Source organism: Plectropomus leopardus, chromosome 4 (assembly GCF_026936395.1).
Source record: "Plectropomus leopardus strain MGB_pleo_1.0 chromosome 4, ASM2693639v1, whole genome shotgun sequence".
NCBI lineage: Eukaryota > Metazoa > Chordata > Actinopteri > Perciformes > Serranidae > Plectropomus > Plectropomus leopardus.
Window position 1 is genome coordinate 2,668,803 of NC_142179.1, and position 16,143 is coordinate 2,684,945.

Below are 16,143 nucleotides of genomic sequence, written 5' to 3' on the forward strand. Positions count from 1 at the left end.
TGTGTGTTCACTTGGGTTTTCTGTTTGTGTGTGTGTGTGTGTGTGTGTGTGTGTGTACAGTATATGTATGTGCATTCACTTCTTCGCTGTTTACTAAATATGTCCGATTGTCGCACTGGTGTTTTTTTCTTGCTTATATTTATGTTGTTCATTTGGCACGTTTGCAGTAAAGATCTGACTGACTAATGATGATGATGCTAATGTGGTAAATGCTGTGTGTGTGTGTGTGTGTGTGTGTGTGTGTGTGTGTGTGTGTGTGTGTGTGTGTGTGTGTGTGTGTGTTGTAGTTTCAGGTGATCAGTGTGTTTGTTTGCTCCCTGCAGGCGGCTGTCAGAAGAGGCTTCGGGAGGACGTCGGCTCAGACGACAGAGACTTCATCAAAAGGATGAAAGGTGACTTTGACCATCGACAGTTTGTTTGAAAGAATCACAGTTTGTTTTTTCTAAAACATTATACGTTATTGTCTTACTGTCCGCGATGTACCCGCCCACCTGCTCATCCATAGATGTACTAAGAAAATCAGGATACAGCCATGGACACGAGGCTCGTTTATTCATAGAAGAGCTGCTCCAAGCCTCCAGAAGTGCTCCAGACGTAGATTCAAAATTCACAAAGTGACCAGCTGAGTCGGACACATGACGCACACTGACCCAGAAAGACTTTTCCCCATTGACCTACATTGGAAAAGAGACGTCTGTAAATCAGTAAATCATTTTTTTGTGAGCATAAAAAAAGCCTCCGAATCATAACATATTTTAAAAACAGCTCTAGGGAACGACCACGTAAGATGGCTTTGAGTCCCGCAGCTAGTTTTACATTTCTGGCGTAACGAGGAGCACACGGGATCGTATTTACACTGAATCGCTGGAATTCTGATCTTAAATTGTTTCTCATAGGATTTTATCGAACGTGATTTTCTTTGCTTTCAGCAAAATGTTTCTCCACGTCTTATTATCATCCAGGTGGGACCCCAAAATCTTCACTCCAGGCAGTTCTGCTGTTGATAGCAGGGATATTTTCACAAACATTTGGTCCTTCGTATAACGTTACAGTTTTCTGATGTCATGATTTCATTCATTTATCGTTTTACTGACAGGGCCTGAATGGAGTTAATGTACATTCATATGTTTCAGGCTTTAAGATGCCTCTCTGCTGTCATAAGAGCTGAAAACAGAGTATTCTGGGTATTTTTTAAAAGTGGAAACGGTAAATTATGACACGTAAAGACACGATATCTGGTGTCTTCAGTGTATTACATCTCGTGCAGGCTCAGTGCCCGCGAGGAAACCAAGAGTTTGTCTCTTAACAGCAGATAAGTGGATATTGATTGAAGATTTTGTCGCTCAGATGTAGCTAATGACAGAGACAAAAAGCTGTGGCGTTCAGTGTGTGTGTGTGTGTGTGTGTGTGTGTGTGTGTGTGTGACTGTAAACAGGGTACTCTCTGACAGGCTCTTTGTGTGTATAAGGTGGAAAAGTGAGTCAGTGGAGCTGAAAGCAGCTTTTTTCTTAGAAACCAGGACGCTCTGTGTTTGAGGATCACGTCGGCCTGTCAGGTGAAAGCGTCTGTCAGAGGTTTTCACTCCCATCTCTGTATCACAGGGAGAAAAACTCTGCCACGCCGCCTCACTGTGCTGCATTGTTGGCCGGCGTTTGAAATTCAGCGGTGGTGTGTGATATCTCCACAGCATCGTATTAGGAATCCAGTTCAGCACGTTGAATTGTCAGCAGCTCACTGTATCTCAGAGAGGCATCGCTCACCGCATCACCTGCCGCACCAAACAGGTTAAATAAGCAGTAAAAATTCTTCAAGGAGCCGTTGGCTTTTTGAGTGAAACGTTTCCTCGAAGCAGAAAATTGTGTGAAGTTATCAGATTTCCAAAAAAGCTGTGAGTGAGAGAAGAAGAAAAATGAGATGAAGCTGCTGGAGCTGAAAGATGCATTCAGAGAAAAAAAGAAGGGCTGCGCTTCATTGTCTTCATGTCAACGTCAAACTGTCCGTCAACAAGTCTTCATTAAGACAAAACAGAGAGGCTGATTCTGCTCCGGCGTCTCCTGTCAGTCTCATTCTTATCAGTATCAGGAGATACTGGAGGAGAAACACCAATAAAATCAGCTAAGATTGTACTGATTACCGGAGGACAAATTCACATCAGGCACACGGAGCTATGGAGGACCAAATCTGCCATAATTAATTAATTAAACAGTAATTGAAATTAAAAAAACAAAAGAAATTTAGAAATATGCAGATTTTCTTTAAATATAAACACATTTCCACAGAAAATAGAAAAAAGTAATAAAATGTATTTATTTCTGTATTCATTTAGTTTTGTATTTAATTAATTGTATAATGTAAATTTTTAGAGAGAAAGAAAATTTCCTTACAAATATTCAGGTTTATTTTGAAAATATATACATTTTTACTGCAATAGAAAAAAGTAATAAAATGTATTATGTATTATTTATTTGGCAAAGTAATTATTTCTGTATTCATTTATTTAACACATACATAATTCACTAATTTGTATTTTTTTTATATTGTTATTTATTTTATTTTGACATATGCGGTCCTCCATACTTCACTGTTGAGTCTTGAGCCCTGATTTTTAGCCGGTGCAAAAATGATGTGATACAATAAAAAAAACATTAGCTACTGCCATCAGAGAAATGTCATCTAAATTTCCGGTCAGCCGATGCCAAAGCTAATAACCGCCCATAATAAATCGATAAATGGATGCATCCCGGCTCTTCACAGCTCTAACTTTAGTTTGCTGCTCCCGTTCTGCATTTAGTAACGAAGGATCTGACTTTCGAAGCTCTGCTGTGTCGTGTTGAGACTGTGATGATGTTCTCTTTGCGTCATTCTTTTGGAGCAGGCCGATATTATTTTAATGTAACGTTACTCAGATGTGAGAAAAGCAGGCAGGAGAGAAGGAGAACAGGAGAGCGTCACATCGTGCCGCCGGGTGTCCTGCGTAGCGCCCTCAGTGCTCTCTGGGTAATGCAGTTTATTAAGGGCAGATACGAATCGCCCGCAGAAGCTGATATGGAGAAGAAGAGAGAACCAGCAGCTTTAGAGAAGTGCCGCTGTGTGAGAGAAAGTCAGGGTGCTCCAGAGAGCGAGATGTGGAAGTGCTCCGACACTTTCCCAGCACAGCCGGCAGCTGCAGCTCAGTCTGACGCAGGCATCACTTTACAGTCAGTGACTTACTCTCCTCGACGACATTGCTGTCTCAGATGGCCGTCAAAAATACATCTGTGCAGAAATAATGCAAAAAGATGCTCCAGAACTGTGACAGTTTTAAGTTTTATTCCGTTTTAAAGTAATCTGGTGACAGTTTTCGGTGCATTCATGTAGCTACTTCTGCAAACCTTTAATGGTGCTGATTTGCCAAAAGAATTAAGCGAATACTTTTCCAAAGGAGTTCATAACTGCTCTTCTGGTAAAATCTGAGAAACGTCCTGAACACAGATTAATGTCCTCCAATCCCCAAAAATGTCCAAAATATCTGAGAAATGTTCTAAACACAAACAAATGTCCTAAAATCTGAGGAATGTCCTAAAATCCTAGAAATGTCCCAAAATGCTCTAAAATATCCTAAAATCGTAGAAATGCTCTTAAATCCCAGAAAGGTCCTAAAATGTTATAAACATCCTAAAATGTGAGAAATGTTCTTAAGTCCTAGAAACGTGTGGAGCTGTTGTGAGCCCCTGGCCCCTGGCCCCTGGCCCCTGGCCCCTGGCCCCTGGCCCCTGGCTCCTGTCATTTTGCAGAAGTGGCCCCCAACAAAGCAAATTGAGCATCCCTGGTATACAGTATGTGGTTACAGCTCTCTCTATCTCCCCCCTCTTCCTCCTCCCTCCCTCCCTCCCTCCTGTCTGTCGGTGTCACAGTAATTAAATCGTCCCTCACTGGGACGATCGTCCCCGGCAACTCTCATCTGCTTCCAGTTCAAAGAAGGTGACGGGAGGCAGAGATAGAGAGGGATTAATACTGCCGGCTGCCGCCTCGCAATTATCTCACCGCCTCCCACCACACACACACACACACACACACACACACACACACACACACACACACACACACACACACACACACACACACACACACACACACGGTGCATTAACACCTCCCCCTCTCCTCCTCCCAGCACCTGTCCATCAGCACCTTCACATCCATCTCTTTACTCAGCGTCTCCATCCATATTCATAGTGAACCACTCTTGAGTCTTAAGTGCCTGTCAGAGCCTCACAGTCATTACACACACTGACTGCAGGACAAAGACAGTGTGTGTGTGTGTGTGTGTGTGTGTGTGTGTGTGTGTGTGTGTGTGTGTGTGTGTGTGTGTAGAAGCAGCTGTAAGTGTTCTCTCAGTGACACCTGTTGGACAGAGGACATCTGTGGGTGTCCATATGGAGAAAATTGACATTACAATCATTATCACAGCACTGTCTTTATTGATATGTTAAAGATGTGCGCTCAGGTATAATTTTCTAGACAAAATGTGATCGTTTAAATCAACGTGTTCGTTTTTTTGTCGTGACAAACACAACGTCGGTATAACGTAGCAGAAACACTCGTCTGCTGTCTTCAGGACTTGGCTGCCTGTGCGCGAGTTTTCGGATGTCAGGCTAAAGTTAAAGGATGCGAGTCGACCTGCTGCGTCGCTGCCATCACTCTGCGTCAGCGCGCTCGCATCGGCAGTTTGTAGGATTTTCGGATATTTCAAGGATTTGGAACATTTTACGTCTTTTATGACATTTGTAGAATTTTATGATGTTTCAAGGATTTCAGAATGTTTGTCTATTGATTTTGGGAAATTGCTAAGATTTTATGTTTTGAGGCGAGGGGCCGATTACAGCTGCCCCATACATGTTTCTTTAGGATTAAAAGAGGTTTCTGTGATTTTAGGACATTTCTGTGAGTTTAAGACTTTTAAGGATTTTGGGACATTTCTAGGTTTTCAGGATATTTCCAGGATATTAGGACGTTTGTAGGATTTTAGGACGTTAGGGTCTTAGCTAGGACCTCTGTCGGGGCGCGGGGGATCCTCCACTGGCACTTTTTTTCATGAACAAACTCTATTTTGATGCTGTTTTTTGCACTCTGGCACCTTACATATACTTAAAGCACAAAAAAATCACAGTGTGAATCACTTTAATATTATTATGAATTAGAAATTTTTTTTGGGGGGGGGTCTACAGATCTACAGATGAGAGTAAAATACCTGTTTTATATCTGGAAGTGAATTGTCCCTTTAAGTACTTTTTTTTTTAACAAAGTTGCCAAAGTTGGTCTTACAGCGAAGGGAATAAAAGTATTTATTATGGAGACCGTCAGCACTTTCGTTATAATAGGTGTCACCGAGTGTCACGTCTTCAATTTCAAATCAGCTGTGAGATATTGCTGCTCGGAGGCTCAGGGGAGGCAGAGAGCTCCTCACCTCTCGGCAGTGTGGAGGTGTGAAGTGGCTCCGTGTAACACGGTGTCATCTCATCAGCCGGTGTTTTCTCTCTGCTATTACTGATTATTCTTGTTTTATTGATGGAGAGATTGACCGCTGATGGAGTCCATGCACAAGAGCTCAGCAGGTTTTTTAGGTTTTAAGTGTCAATATTTTCTTTGCTATTAAAAGTAACATTGTTACACCTGCTGTTTCATCCTGAATTTCCATTATTTTGTGCCAAGGCTTCAGCAATGAATGTTTTATAAATAACGCTGGATCTAAACTTTTATTTATTCACTTATTTATTTAAGAAAAGGGATAGTGCACATTGGTAAAAATTTGCATATAAAAATATGCATATAAAAGGCTAGTTTACATCTGTTGTCCCAGGCAGGCAGGTGGTACAAAGCAAACACATCACACAAGTACGTTAGCATCACAACCATAAAAATATATGTATATATACGAGAAAATGCATGAAGTATCCGCCCTACGTGATGTATTCAAGGACCATCAGAAATTTAACTTGTTACCGTTTCGGCATACAATAAATGGTGTAATTTTGGCAGTTTTAATTTTGAAAGGCACATTTTCTTTAAAAACACAAAAAATATTGAAAGAAAATTTTTTTTATTTATTTATTTATTTTCTTTAAAAACACACAGACAAAAAAATGGCAAAACATTTTTAAGAAAACCAAATCAACAAAAGGTTTTTAAAAATTATCAAAACTTTTCAAACAAAAAACAAAATTAAAAAAATCACCAAAAGAAATCTAGAGCATAATAAATCACCAAAAGACTTAGAGGGTGAAAAAAATGCCCCAAATTTAAAAAGACAAATAAATCGACACGTGGGTTTGAAAGGCTTGTTTTCTTTAAAAAAAAAAAAATAGCATTAAATTAATACAAAATATAACTGTTTAACGTTGTTTGATCTTCCCCCAAAATAAAAACACACAGTCTTTGCACCCCCCTCCCCTCTCATGAATAACAAGCAGTCCCTAAGTTATATTTAAAATAATCACTTCTAGTCATGATCTGAATTCATTATTTTTAAAAATAATTTCAAGGCGCTGTTAAATAGTAACGATAAAGACCCAATAAGGAGTATCGACGGAGCTTTCAGAGAATGTGTGGTCTTAAAACTGCCTTTAAGTCATGGAAAAGTCTGGGAAATGTTATCGGTGCGTATTAACCCTGTGACGTTCAGAAATATTTTTTTTTCAAAAATTCAAATCAAATCAAATCTAAATTTACTTGAATGTTAATTTAAAATCACGTTGAGAAAAGCGAGCGTCTCGCTGACGGTCGACCTGTATTTTTCTTTGTATGTGTGAAGCCAGAATAAATATTTAGGGATCTTATGTTCTCTCCTCCTGTAGTCCTGGACTGGAGGATGACGGATCCAAACCACCCCATGAACGCTCTGATGCGTCTGAACCAGATCCACCCGGGCCTGCAGTACCGCCTGCTGTCCCAGTCCGGCCCGGTGCACGCTCCGGTCTTCACCATGTCTGTGGAGATCCAGGGAACCACCTACCAGGCCACCGGGAACTCCAAGAGAACCGCCAAGCTGCAGGTGGCCCTCAAGGTATTCAGATGAGCGACACAAACCGAAAAAATCATTTTCATTTTCATTTTGACGACATACTATACAATGACATTTTAGGGTCATTTTTGACGGCATTGTATACTGTGTCATTTTTTGGTCATTTTGGGTGATTTTTGATGACTAATACTCTACTATTACCTTTTAAGGGAATTTTTGATGCCATAGTACAGTATGATGTCTTTGGGTCATTGTTGGTCATTTTGGACAACGTACTATACAATGAAGATTTTTGGGTCATTTTTGACGACATACTATACTATCAAGTTTTTGGGTTATATTTGACGATATACTATACTACGACGATTTTGTGCCATTTTTGACGACGTACTATACTATGTTGTTTTTGGATCATTTTTCAAAAGTTTCATTATTGTCTGAATTTTCATTTTTGGTTGATCGTCATTGCATATTTAATTACATACGACTCGCAATGCCAGGGTGTATCTGACCTGTGTTTATAAACTACAGACTCATTTGCAGATATCTGAATCATTTCTGATTTATTTCCACACTTGAATGAGGCCTGAAACTGAAGTGAGAATTTCCGGTTACATTTGCTTTTTTCCCGCGTACACGGTCATGATACAAATCTGATCTGTGCCACATGAGAGGAAACAAATGGAATTTGGTTGCTTGAACCGTGTAGTGCACATCCAGCCAGTGTGATTTTCACTCGTCACATCGAAGGACATGCAATCTCAAATGAGGCAAATTACCTCAAACAGCTTATTTGCTAATTGAGTCTCTCTTTTTTAAAAAAAAATGCCACCTCTTCTGTCGTCGTGTAAACTAGAAATGTACGGGTCCTATGAGACCTATGAGCCGTCTAAACGTGGCCTCAGACCTTCACATCTTAATCAATTCTACACTCACACGCTCCTCTATGTGTTCATACACTGATATTACCTGTTATTAAAACTCTAGACACACAGGCAGACATGAAACATTAAAAATGTTTTAATTTTTTCCATAAAAACTCAGTATGCCGGTTTTTCTGAGCAGCGTCTCCGAGCTCAGACGTGTAACATCTGCTGTGACAACATCACATGACCAGCCCGTCCTCCCTCTCTGCCTTTCATTTAATCATGTGACTGTAACTAAAAAGAGTGAGTGACAAAGACACAAAGAAGCTCTGAGCTCGATGAGAGAACAGAGAACGTTTAGTCACAAAGCTGTTTTTGAACTTTTTCACTGTGCCTGCTCACACTTCCTCACGCACATTTATTCATTCAGTTACACATTCACGCGTCCGAGCCGCCCAGCACGGCCGGACTCTGTGCTGTTTGTGTCTATGGCCGCTTTGCAGCCTCACTGACGCAGCTGTCAGGCTGTTCAGTGCCTTGCTCAAGGGCAGCTCAGTCAAACGTGATGGATATGAATGGGTACCGGTGACTTGTGTAATTAGATGATGATCAGTCTGAACGCAGTGGAGACCAGACTGTTTACTGACTGTAATGGACGTTTTGTGTGTGTGTGTGTGTGTGTGTGTGTGTGTGTGTGTGTGTTACCTCGCCAGGCGCTGCAGGCTCTGGGATTCGTGCTCGGTGGTGATGGAGACGTGGACTCTCTGAGCGCCGACGAGAAGTCAGACGGCGAAGGCAAAAACGACAGGATGTCCACCAGCTCCAGCTCCACGTCCATCACGTCCTCCACAGACACGCAGGAGGTGAGCAGGACACAAACACACACACACGCACACACACACGCACACTATAGACGGGTTTGCATTACAGATCTGCGCAAAAATGAGGCGATATTTTCAAAATGTGGATAAAATACAATTGCAAGATGGCTGCATCTCCACTGAGTGATGTTCTGCGACTTCTCCTCTGCTGATACATTCAACAGCTTAATTAAAGTAGCAACTTTATTTCTATTGCAGCCACTGCACGGGCCGCCATTTTTTCCAATCAGAGATGACATAGGCGTGTTATGAGAGCGATAATGGAAACACAAGCCCCATATACACGGGAGCAGCCACTTATTTCTGGATTTCTGGGAGGTGATAGTGCTCGATTTCACAGAGGAATTGGGGATTCATGGCTTGTCTTGGCATGCTATTTTATGTGGTTTTCATTTATTTTGGGGACATATTATTTTTGACATTTTTGAAGATACTATTATATTGTTTTTTGGGTCATTTTTTCAAAAGGCGATATGATTGTGGTTTTTTGGCCATTTTTTCGAGATTGTATGCCACAGCACGCCTGAAATCACCTGAAAACTGTATTAAATAGCGTGCCAGGACAAGCCATAGAATAGAATGTGGCAAAAATGGCCGGAAACACAATAATATGGAGTGTCCGAAAATAACCCAAAAAGCATTATTTTTGTATGGCAAAAATGTCGAAAAAAAGTCCCAGAAACAGCTAAAAACACCTGTAAAAGAAAATCATGCTAAGACATGCCATACCATAGAATGTTGCAAAAACGACCACAAACACAATAACATGTCATGTCAAAGAAATTACCTGAAAAGCAAGGCTATAGTATGGCAAAAATGTTGAAAAATGGCATCTCCCAAAAACAGCTTAAAACACCTGGAAACTGCATAAAATAGCGTGCTGAGTCGCGCCATGGCACAGAATGTTGCAAAAACGGCCAAAAACACCATAATTTGACATGTCAAAAGAATGACCCGAAAAGCAAGGCTATAGTATGGCAAAAATGTTGAAAAATGGCATCTCCCAAAAACAGCTTAAAACACCTGGAAACTGCATAAAATAGCGTGCTGAGTCGCGCCATGGCACAGAATGTTGCAAAAACGGCCAAAAACACCATAATTTGACATGTCAAAAGAATGACCCGAAAAGCAAGGCTATAGTATGGCAAAAATGTTGAAAAATGGCATCTCCCAAAAACAGCTTAAAACACCTGGAAACTGCATAAAATAGCGTGCTGAGTCGCGCCATGGCATAGAATGTTGCAAAAACGGTCAAAAAGCACCGTAATATGGCATGTCAAAAAAATGACCCAAAAAGCAAGGCTATAGTATGGCAAAAATGTTGGAAAATGGCATCTCCCAAAAACAGCTTAAAACACTTGGAAACTGAAGAAAATAGCGTGCTAAGACGCGCCATGGCACAGAATGTTGCAAAAACGGTCAAAAACACCATAATTTTACATGTCAAAAAAATGACCCAAAAAGCAAGGCTATAGTATGGCAAAAATGTTGAAAAATGGCATCTCCCAAAAAAAGCTTAAAACACTTGGAAACTGCATAAAATAGCGTGCTGAGTCGCGCCATGGCATAGAATGTTGCAAAAACAGCCAAAAAGCACCGTAATATGGCATGTCAAAAAAATGACCCAAAAAGCAAGGCTATAGTATGGCAAAAATGTTGAAAAATGGCATCTCCCAAAAACAGCTTAAAACACCTGGAAACTGCATAAAATAGCGTGCTAAGACGCGCCATGGCATAGAATGTTGCAAAAACGGCCAAAAACACCATAATTTTACATGTCAAAAAAATGACCCGAAAAGCAAGGCTATAGTATGGCAAAAATGTTGAAAATTGGCATCTCCCAAAAACAGCTTAAAACACCTGGAAACTGCATAAAATAGCGTGCTGAGTCGCGCCATGGCACAGAATGTTGCAAAAACAGTCAAAAACACCATAATTTTACATGTCAAAAGAATGACGCGAAAAGCAAGGCTATAGTATGGCAAAAATGTTGAAAAATGGCATCTCCCAAAAACAGCTTAAAACACTTGGAAACTGCAGAAAATAGCGTGCTGAGTCGCGCCATGGCACAGAATGTTGCAAAAATGGCCAAAAAGCACCGTAATATGGCATGTCAAAAAAATGACCCAAAAAGCAAGGCTATAGTATGGCAAAAATGTTGAAAAATGGCATCTCCCAAAAAAAGCTTAAAACACTTGGAAACTGCATAAAATAGCGTGCTGAGTCGCGCCATGGCACAGAATGTTGCAAAAACAGTCAAAAACACCATAATTTTACATGTCAAAAGAATGACGCGAAAAGCAAGGCTATACTATGGCAAAAATGTTGAAAAATGGCATCTCCCAAAAACAGCTTAAAACACTTGGAAACTGCATAAAATAGCGTGCTGAATCGCGCCATGGCACAGAATGTTGCAAAAACGGTCAAAAAGCACCGTAATATGGCATGTCAAAAAAAATGACCCCAAAAGCAAGGCTATAGTATGGCAAAAATGTTGAAAAATGGCATCTCCCAAAAAAAGCTTAAAACACTTGGAAACTGCATAAATTAGCGTGCTAAGACACGCCATGGCATAGAATGTTGCAAAAACGGCCAAAAAGCACCGTAATATGGCCTTTCAAAAAAATGACCCGAAAAGCAAGGCTATAGTATGGCAAAAATGTTGAAAAATGGCATCTCCCAAAAAAAGCTTAAAACACTTGGAAACTGCATAAAATAGTCTGCTGAGTCGCGCCATGGCATAGAATGTTGCAAAAACGGTCAAAAACACCATAATTTTACATGTCAAAAAAATGACCCGAAAAGCAAGGCTATAGTATGGCAAAAATGTTGAAAAATGGCATCTCCCAAAAAAAGCTTAAAACACTTGGAAACTGCATAAAATAGTCTGCTGAGTCGCGCCATGGCATAGAATGTTGCAAAAACGGTCAAAAACACCATAATTTTACATGTCAAAAAAATGACCCGAAAAGCAAGGCTATAGTATGGCAAAAATGTTGAAAAATGGCATCTCCCAAAAACAGCTTAAAACACCTGGAAACTGCATAAAATAGCGTGCTAAGACGCGCCATGGCATAGAATGTTGCAAAAACGGTCAAAAACACCATAATTTTACATGTCAAAAAAATGACCCGAAAAGCAAGGCTATAGTATGGCAAAAATGTTGAAAAATGGCACATCCCAAAAACAGCTTAAAACACCTGGAAACTGCATAAAATAGCGTGCTGAGTCGCGCCATGGCATAGAATGTTGCAATAACGGCCAAAAACACCATAATTTGACATGTCAAAAAACTGACCCGAAAAGCAAGGCTATACTATGGCAAAAATGTTGAAAAATGGCATCTCCCAAAAACAGCTTAAAACACCTGGAAACTGCATAAAATAGCGTGCTGAGTCGCGCCATGGCATAGAATGTTGCAAAAACGGTCAAAAAGCACCGTAATATGGCATGTCAAAAAAATGACCCGAAAAGCAAGGCTATAGTATGGCAAAAATGTTGGAAAATGGCATCTCCCAAAAACAGCTTAAAACACTTGGAAACTGCATAAAATAGCGTGCTGAGTCGCGCCATGGCACAGAATGTTGCAAAAACGGTCAAAAACACCATAATTTTACATGTCAAAAAAATGACCCGAAAAGCAAGGCTATAGTATGGCAAAAATGTTGAAAAATGGCATCTCCCAAAAAAAGCTTAAAACACCTGGAAACTGCATAAAATAGCGTGCTGAGTCGCGCCATGGCATAGAATGTTGCAAAAACAGCCAAAAAGCACCGTAATATGGCATGTCAAAAAAATGACCCAAAAAGCAAGGCTATAGTATGGCAAAAATGTTGAAAAATGGCATCTCCCAAAAACAGCTTAAAACACCTGGAAACTGCATAAAATAGCGTGCTAAGACGCGCCATGGCATAGAATGTTGCAAAACGGCCAAAAGCACCGAAATATGGCATGTCAAAAAACTGACCCGAAAAGCAAGGCTATAGTATGGCAAAAATGTTGAAAAATGGCATCTCCCAAAAACAGCTTAAAACACCTGGAAACTGCATAAAATAGCGTGCTGAGTCGCGCCATGGCACAGAATGTTGCAAAAACAGTCAAAAACACCATAATTTTACATGTCAAAAAAATGACCCAAAAAGCAAGGCTATACTATGGTAAAAATGTTGAAAAATGGCATCCCCCCAAAAAAGCTTAAAACACTTGGAAACTGCATAAAATAGCGTGCTGAATCGCGCCATGGCACAGAATGTTGCAAAAACGGTCAAAAAGCACCGTAATATGGCATGTCAAAAAAATGACCCAAAAAGCATTTTTGTATGGCAAAAATGTTGAAAAATGGCATCTCCCAAAAACAGCTTAAAACACCTGGAAACTGCATAAAATAGCGTGCTGAGTCGCGCCATGGCACAGAATGTTGCAAAAACAGTCAAAAACACCATAATTTTACATGTCAAAAAAATGACCCAAAAAGCAAGGCTATACTATGGCAAAATGTTGAAAATGGCATCTCCCAAAAACAGCTTAAAACACTTGGAAACTGCATAAAATAGCGTGCTGAATCGCGCCATGGCACAGAATTTTGCAAAAACGGCCAAAAAGCACCGTAATATGGCATGTCAAAAAAATGACCCAAAAAGCAAGGCTATAGTATGGCAAAAATGTTGAAAAATGGCATCTCCCAAAAAAAGCTTAAAACACTTGGGAACTGCATAAGATAGCGTGCTAAGACACGCCATGGCATAGAATGTTGCAAAACGGCCAAAAGCACCGTAATATGGCCTTTCAAAAAATGACCCAAAAGCAAGGCTATAGTATGGCAAAATGTTGAAAAATGGCATCTCCCAAAAAAAGCTTAAAACACTTGGAAACTGCATAAAATAGTCTGCTGAGTCGCGCCATGGCATAGAATGTTGCAAAAAGGGTCAAAAACACCATAATTTTACATGTCAAAAAAATGACCCCAAAAGCAAGGCTATAGTATGGCAAAAATGTTGAAAAATGGCATCTCCCAAAAAAAGCTTAAAACACTTGGAAACTGCATAAAATAGTCTGCTGAGTCGCGCCATGGCATAGAATGTTGCAAAAACGGTCAAAAACACCATAATTTTACATGTCAAAAAAATGACCCGAAAAGCAAGGCTATAGTATGGCAAAATGTTGAAAAATGGCATCTCCCAAAAACAGCTTAAAACACCTGGAAACTGCATAAAATAGCGTGCTAAGGCCATGGCATAGAATGTTGCAAAACGGTCAAAATCACCATAATTTTACATGTCAAAAAATGACCCAAAAGCAAGGCTATAGTATGGCAAAATGTTGAAAATGGCACATCCCAAAAACAGCTTAAAACACCTGGAAACTGCATAAAATAGCGTGCTGAGGCGCGCAATGGCACAGAATGTTGCAATAACGGCCAAAACACCATAATTTGACATGTCAAAAAACTGACCCGAAAAGCAAGGCTATACTATGGCAAAAATGTTGAAAAATGGCATCTCCCAAAAACAGCTTAAAACACCTGGAAACTGCATAAAATAGCGTGCTGAGTCGCGCCATGGCATAGAATGTTGCAAAAACGGTCAAAAAGCACCGTAATATGGCATGTCAAAAAAATGACCCGAAAAGCAAGGCTATAGTATGGCAAAAATGTTGGAAAATGGCATCTCCCAAAAACAGCTTAAAACACTTGGAAACTGCATAAAATAGCGTGCTGAGTCGCGCCATGGCACAGAATGTTGCAAAAACGGTCAAAAACACCATAATTTTACATGTCAAAAAATGACCAAAAGCAAGGCTATAGTATGGCAAAATGTTGAAAAATGGCATCTCCCAAAAAAGCTTAAAACACCTGGAAACTGCATAAAATAGCGTGCTGAGTCGCGCCATGGCATAGAATGTTGCAAAACAGCCAAAAAGCACCGTAATATGGCATGTCAAAAAAATGACCCAAAAAGCAAGGCTATAGTATGGCAAAAATGTTGAAAAATGGCATCTCCCAAAAACAGCTTAAAACACCTGGAAACTGCATAAAATAGCGTGCTAAGACGCCATGGCATAGAATGTTGCAAAAACGGCCAAAAAGCACCGTAATACGGCATGTCAAAAAAATGACCCGAAAAGCAAGGCTATAGTATGGCAAAAATGTTGAAAATTGGCATCTCCCAAAAACAGCTTAAAACACCTGGAAACTGCATAAAATAGCGTGCTGAGTCGCGCCATGGCACAGAATGTTGCAAAAACAGTCAAAAACACCATAATTTTACATGTCAAAAGAATGACGCGAAAAGCAAGGCTATACTATGGCAAAAATGCTGAAAAATGGCATCTCCCAAAAACAGCTTAAAACACTTGGAAACTGCATAAAATAGCGTGCTGAATCGCGCCATGGCACAGAATGTTGCAAAAACGGTCAAAAAGCACCGTAATATGGCATGTCAAAAAAATGACCCAAAAAGCATTTTTGTATGGCAAAATGTTGAAAAATGGCATCTCCCAAAAAACAGCTTAAAACACCTGGAAACTGCATAAAATAGCGTGCTGAGTCGCGCCATGGCACAGAATGTTGCAAAAACAGTCAAAAACACCATAATTTTACATGTCAAAAGAATGACGCGAAAAGCAAGGCTATACTATGGCAAAATGTTGAAAATGGCATCTCCCAAAACAGCTTAAAACACTTGGAAACTGCATAAAATAGCGTGCTGAATCGCGCCATGGCACAGAATGTTGCAAAAACGGTCAAAAAGCACCGTAATATGGCATGTCAAAAAAAATGACCCCAAAAGCAAGGCTATAGTATGGCAAAAATGTTGAAAAATGGCATCTCCCAAAAAAAGCTTAAAACACTTGGAAACTGCATAAATTAGCGTGCTAAGACACGCCATGGCATAGAATGTTGCAAAAACGGCCAAAAAGCACCGTAATATGGCCTTTCAAAAAAATGACCCGAAAAGCAAGGCTATAGTATGGCAAAAATGTTGAAAAATGGCATCTCCCAAAAAAAGCTTAAAACACTTGGAAACTGCATAAAATAGTCTGCTGAGTCGCGCCATGGCATAGAATGTTGCAAAACGGTCAAAAACACCATAATTTTACATGTCAAAAAATGACCCAAAAGCAAGGCTATAGTATGGCAAAAATGTTGAAAATGGCATCTCCAAAAAAGCTTAAAACACTTGGAAACTGCATAAAATAGTCTGCTGAGTCGCGCCATGGCATAGAATGTTGCAAAACGGTCAAAACACCATAATTTTACATGTCAAAAAATGACCCGAAAAGCAAGGCTATAGTATGGCAAAAATGTTCAAAAATGGCATCTCCCAAAAACAGCTTAAAACACCTGGAAACTGCATAAAATAGCGTGCTAAGACGCGCCATGGCATAGAATGTTGCAAAA

At 40.1% G+C, this 16,143-nt stretch overlaps 1 protein-coding gene across 2 annotated transcripts in view; it reads left to right on the forward strand.

Annotated features, from left to right (window-relative positions):
• Positions 1-16,143, forward strand: part of LOC121944723 (spermatid perinuclear RNA-binding protein-like) — a 141,576-nt gene that overhangs the window by 76,359 nt on the left and 49,074 nt on the right. For both annotated transcript variants that reach the window (XM_088076304.1, XM_088076303.1), the window contains exons 11-13: positions 324-392; positions 6,831-7,039; positions 8,577-8,726. In XM_088076304.1, the coding sequence (XP_087932430.1) occupies positions 324-392; positions 6,831-7,039; positions 8,577-8,726 (428 nt within the window). The remainder of the gene's footprint in view (positions 1-323; positions 393-6,830; positions 7,040-8,576; positions 8,727-16,143) is intronic.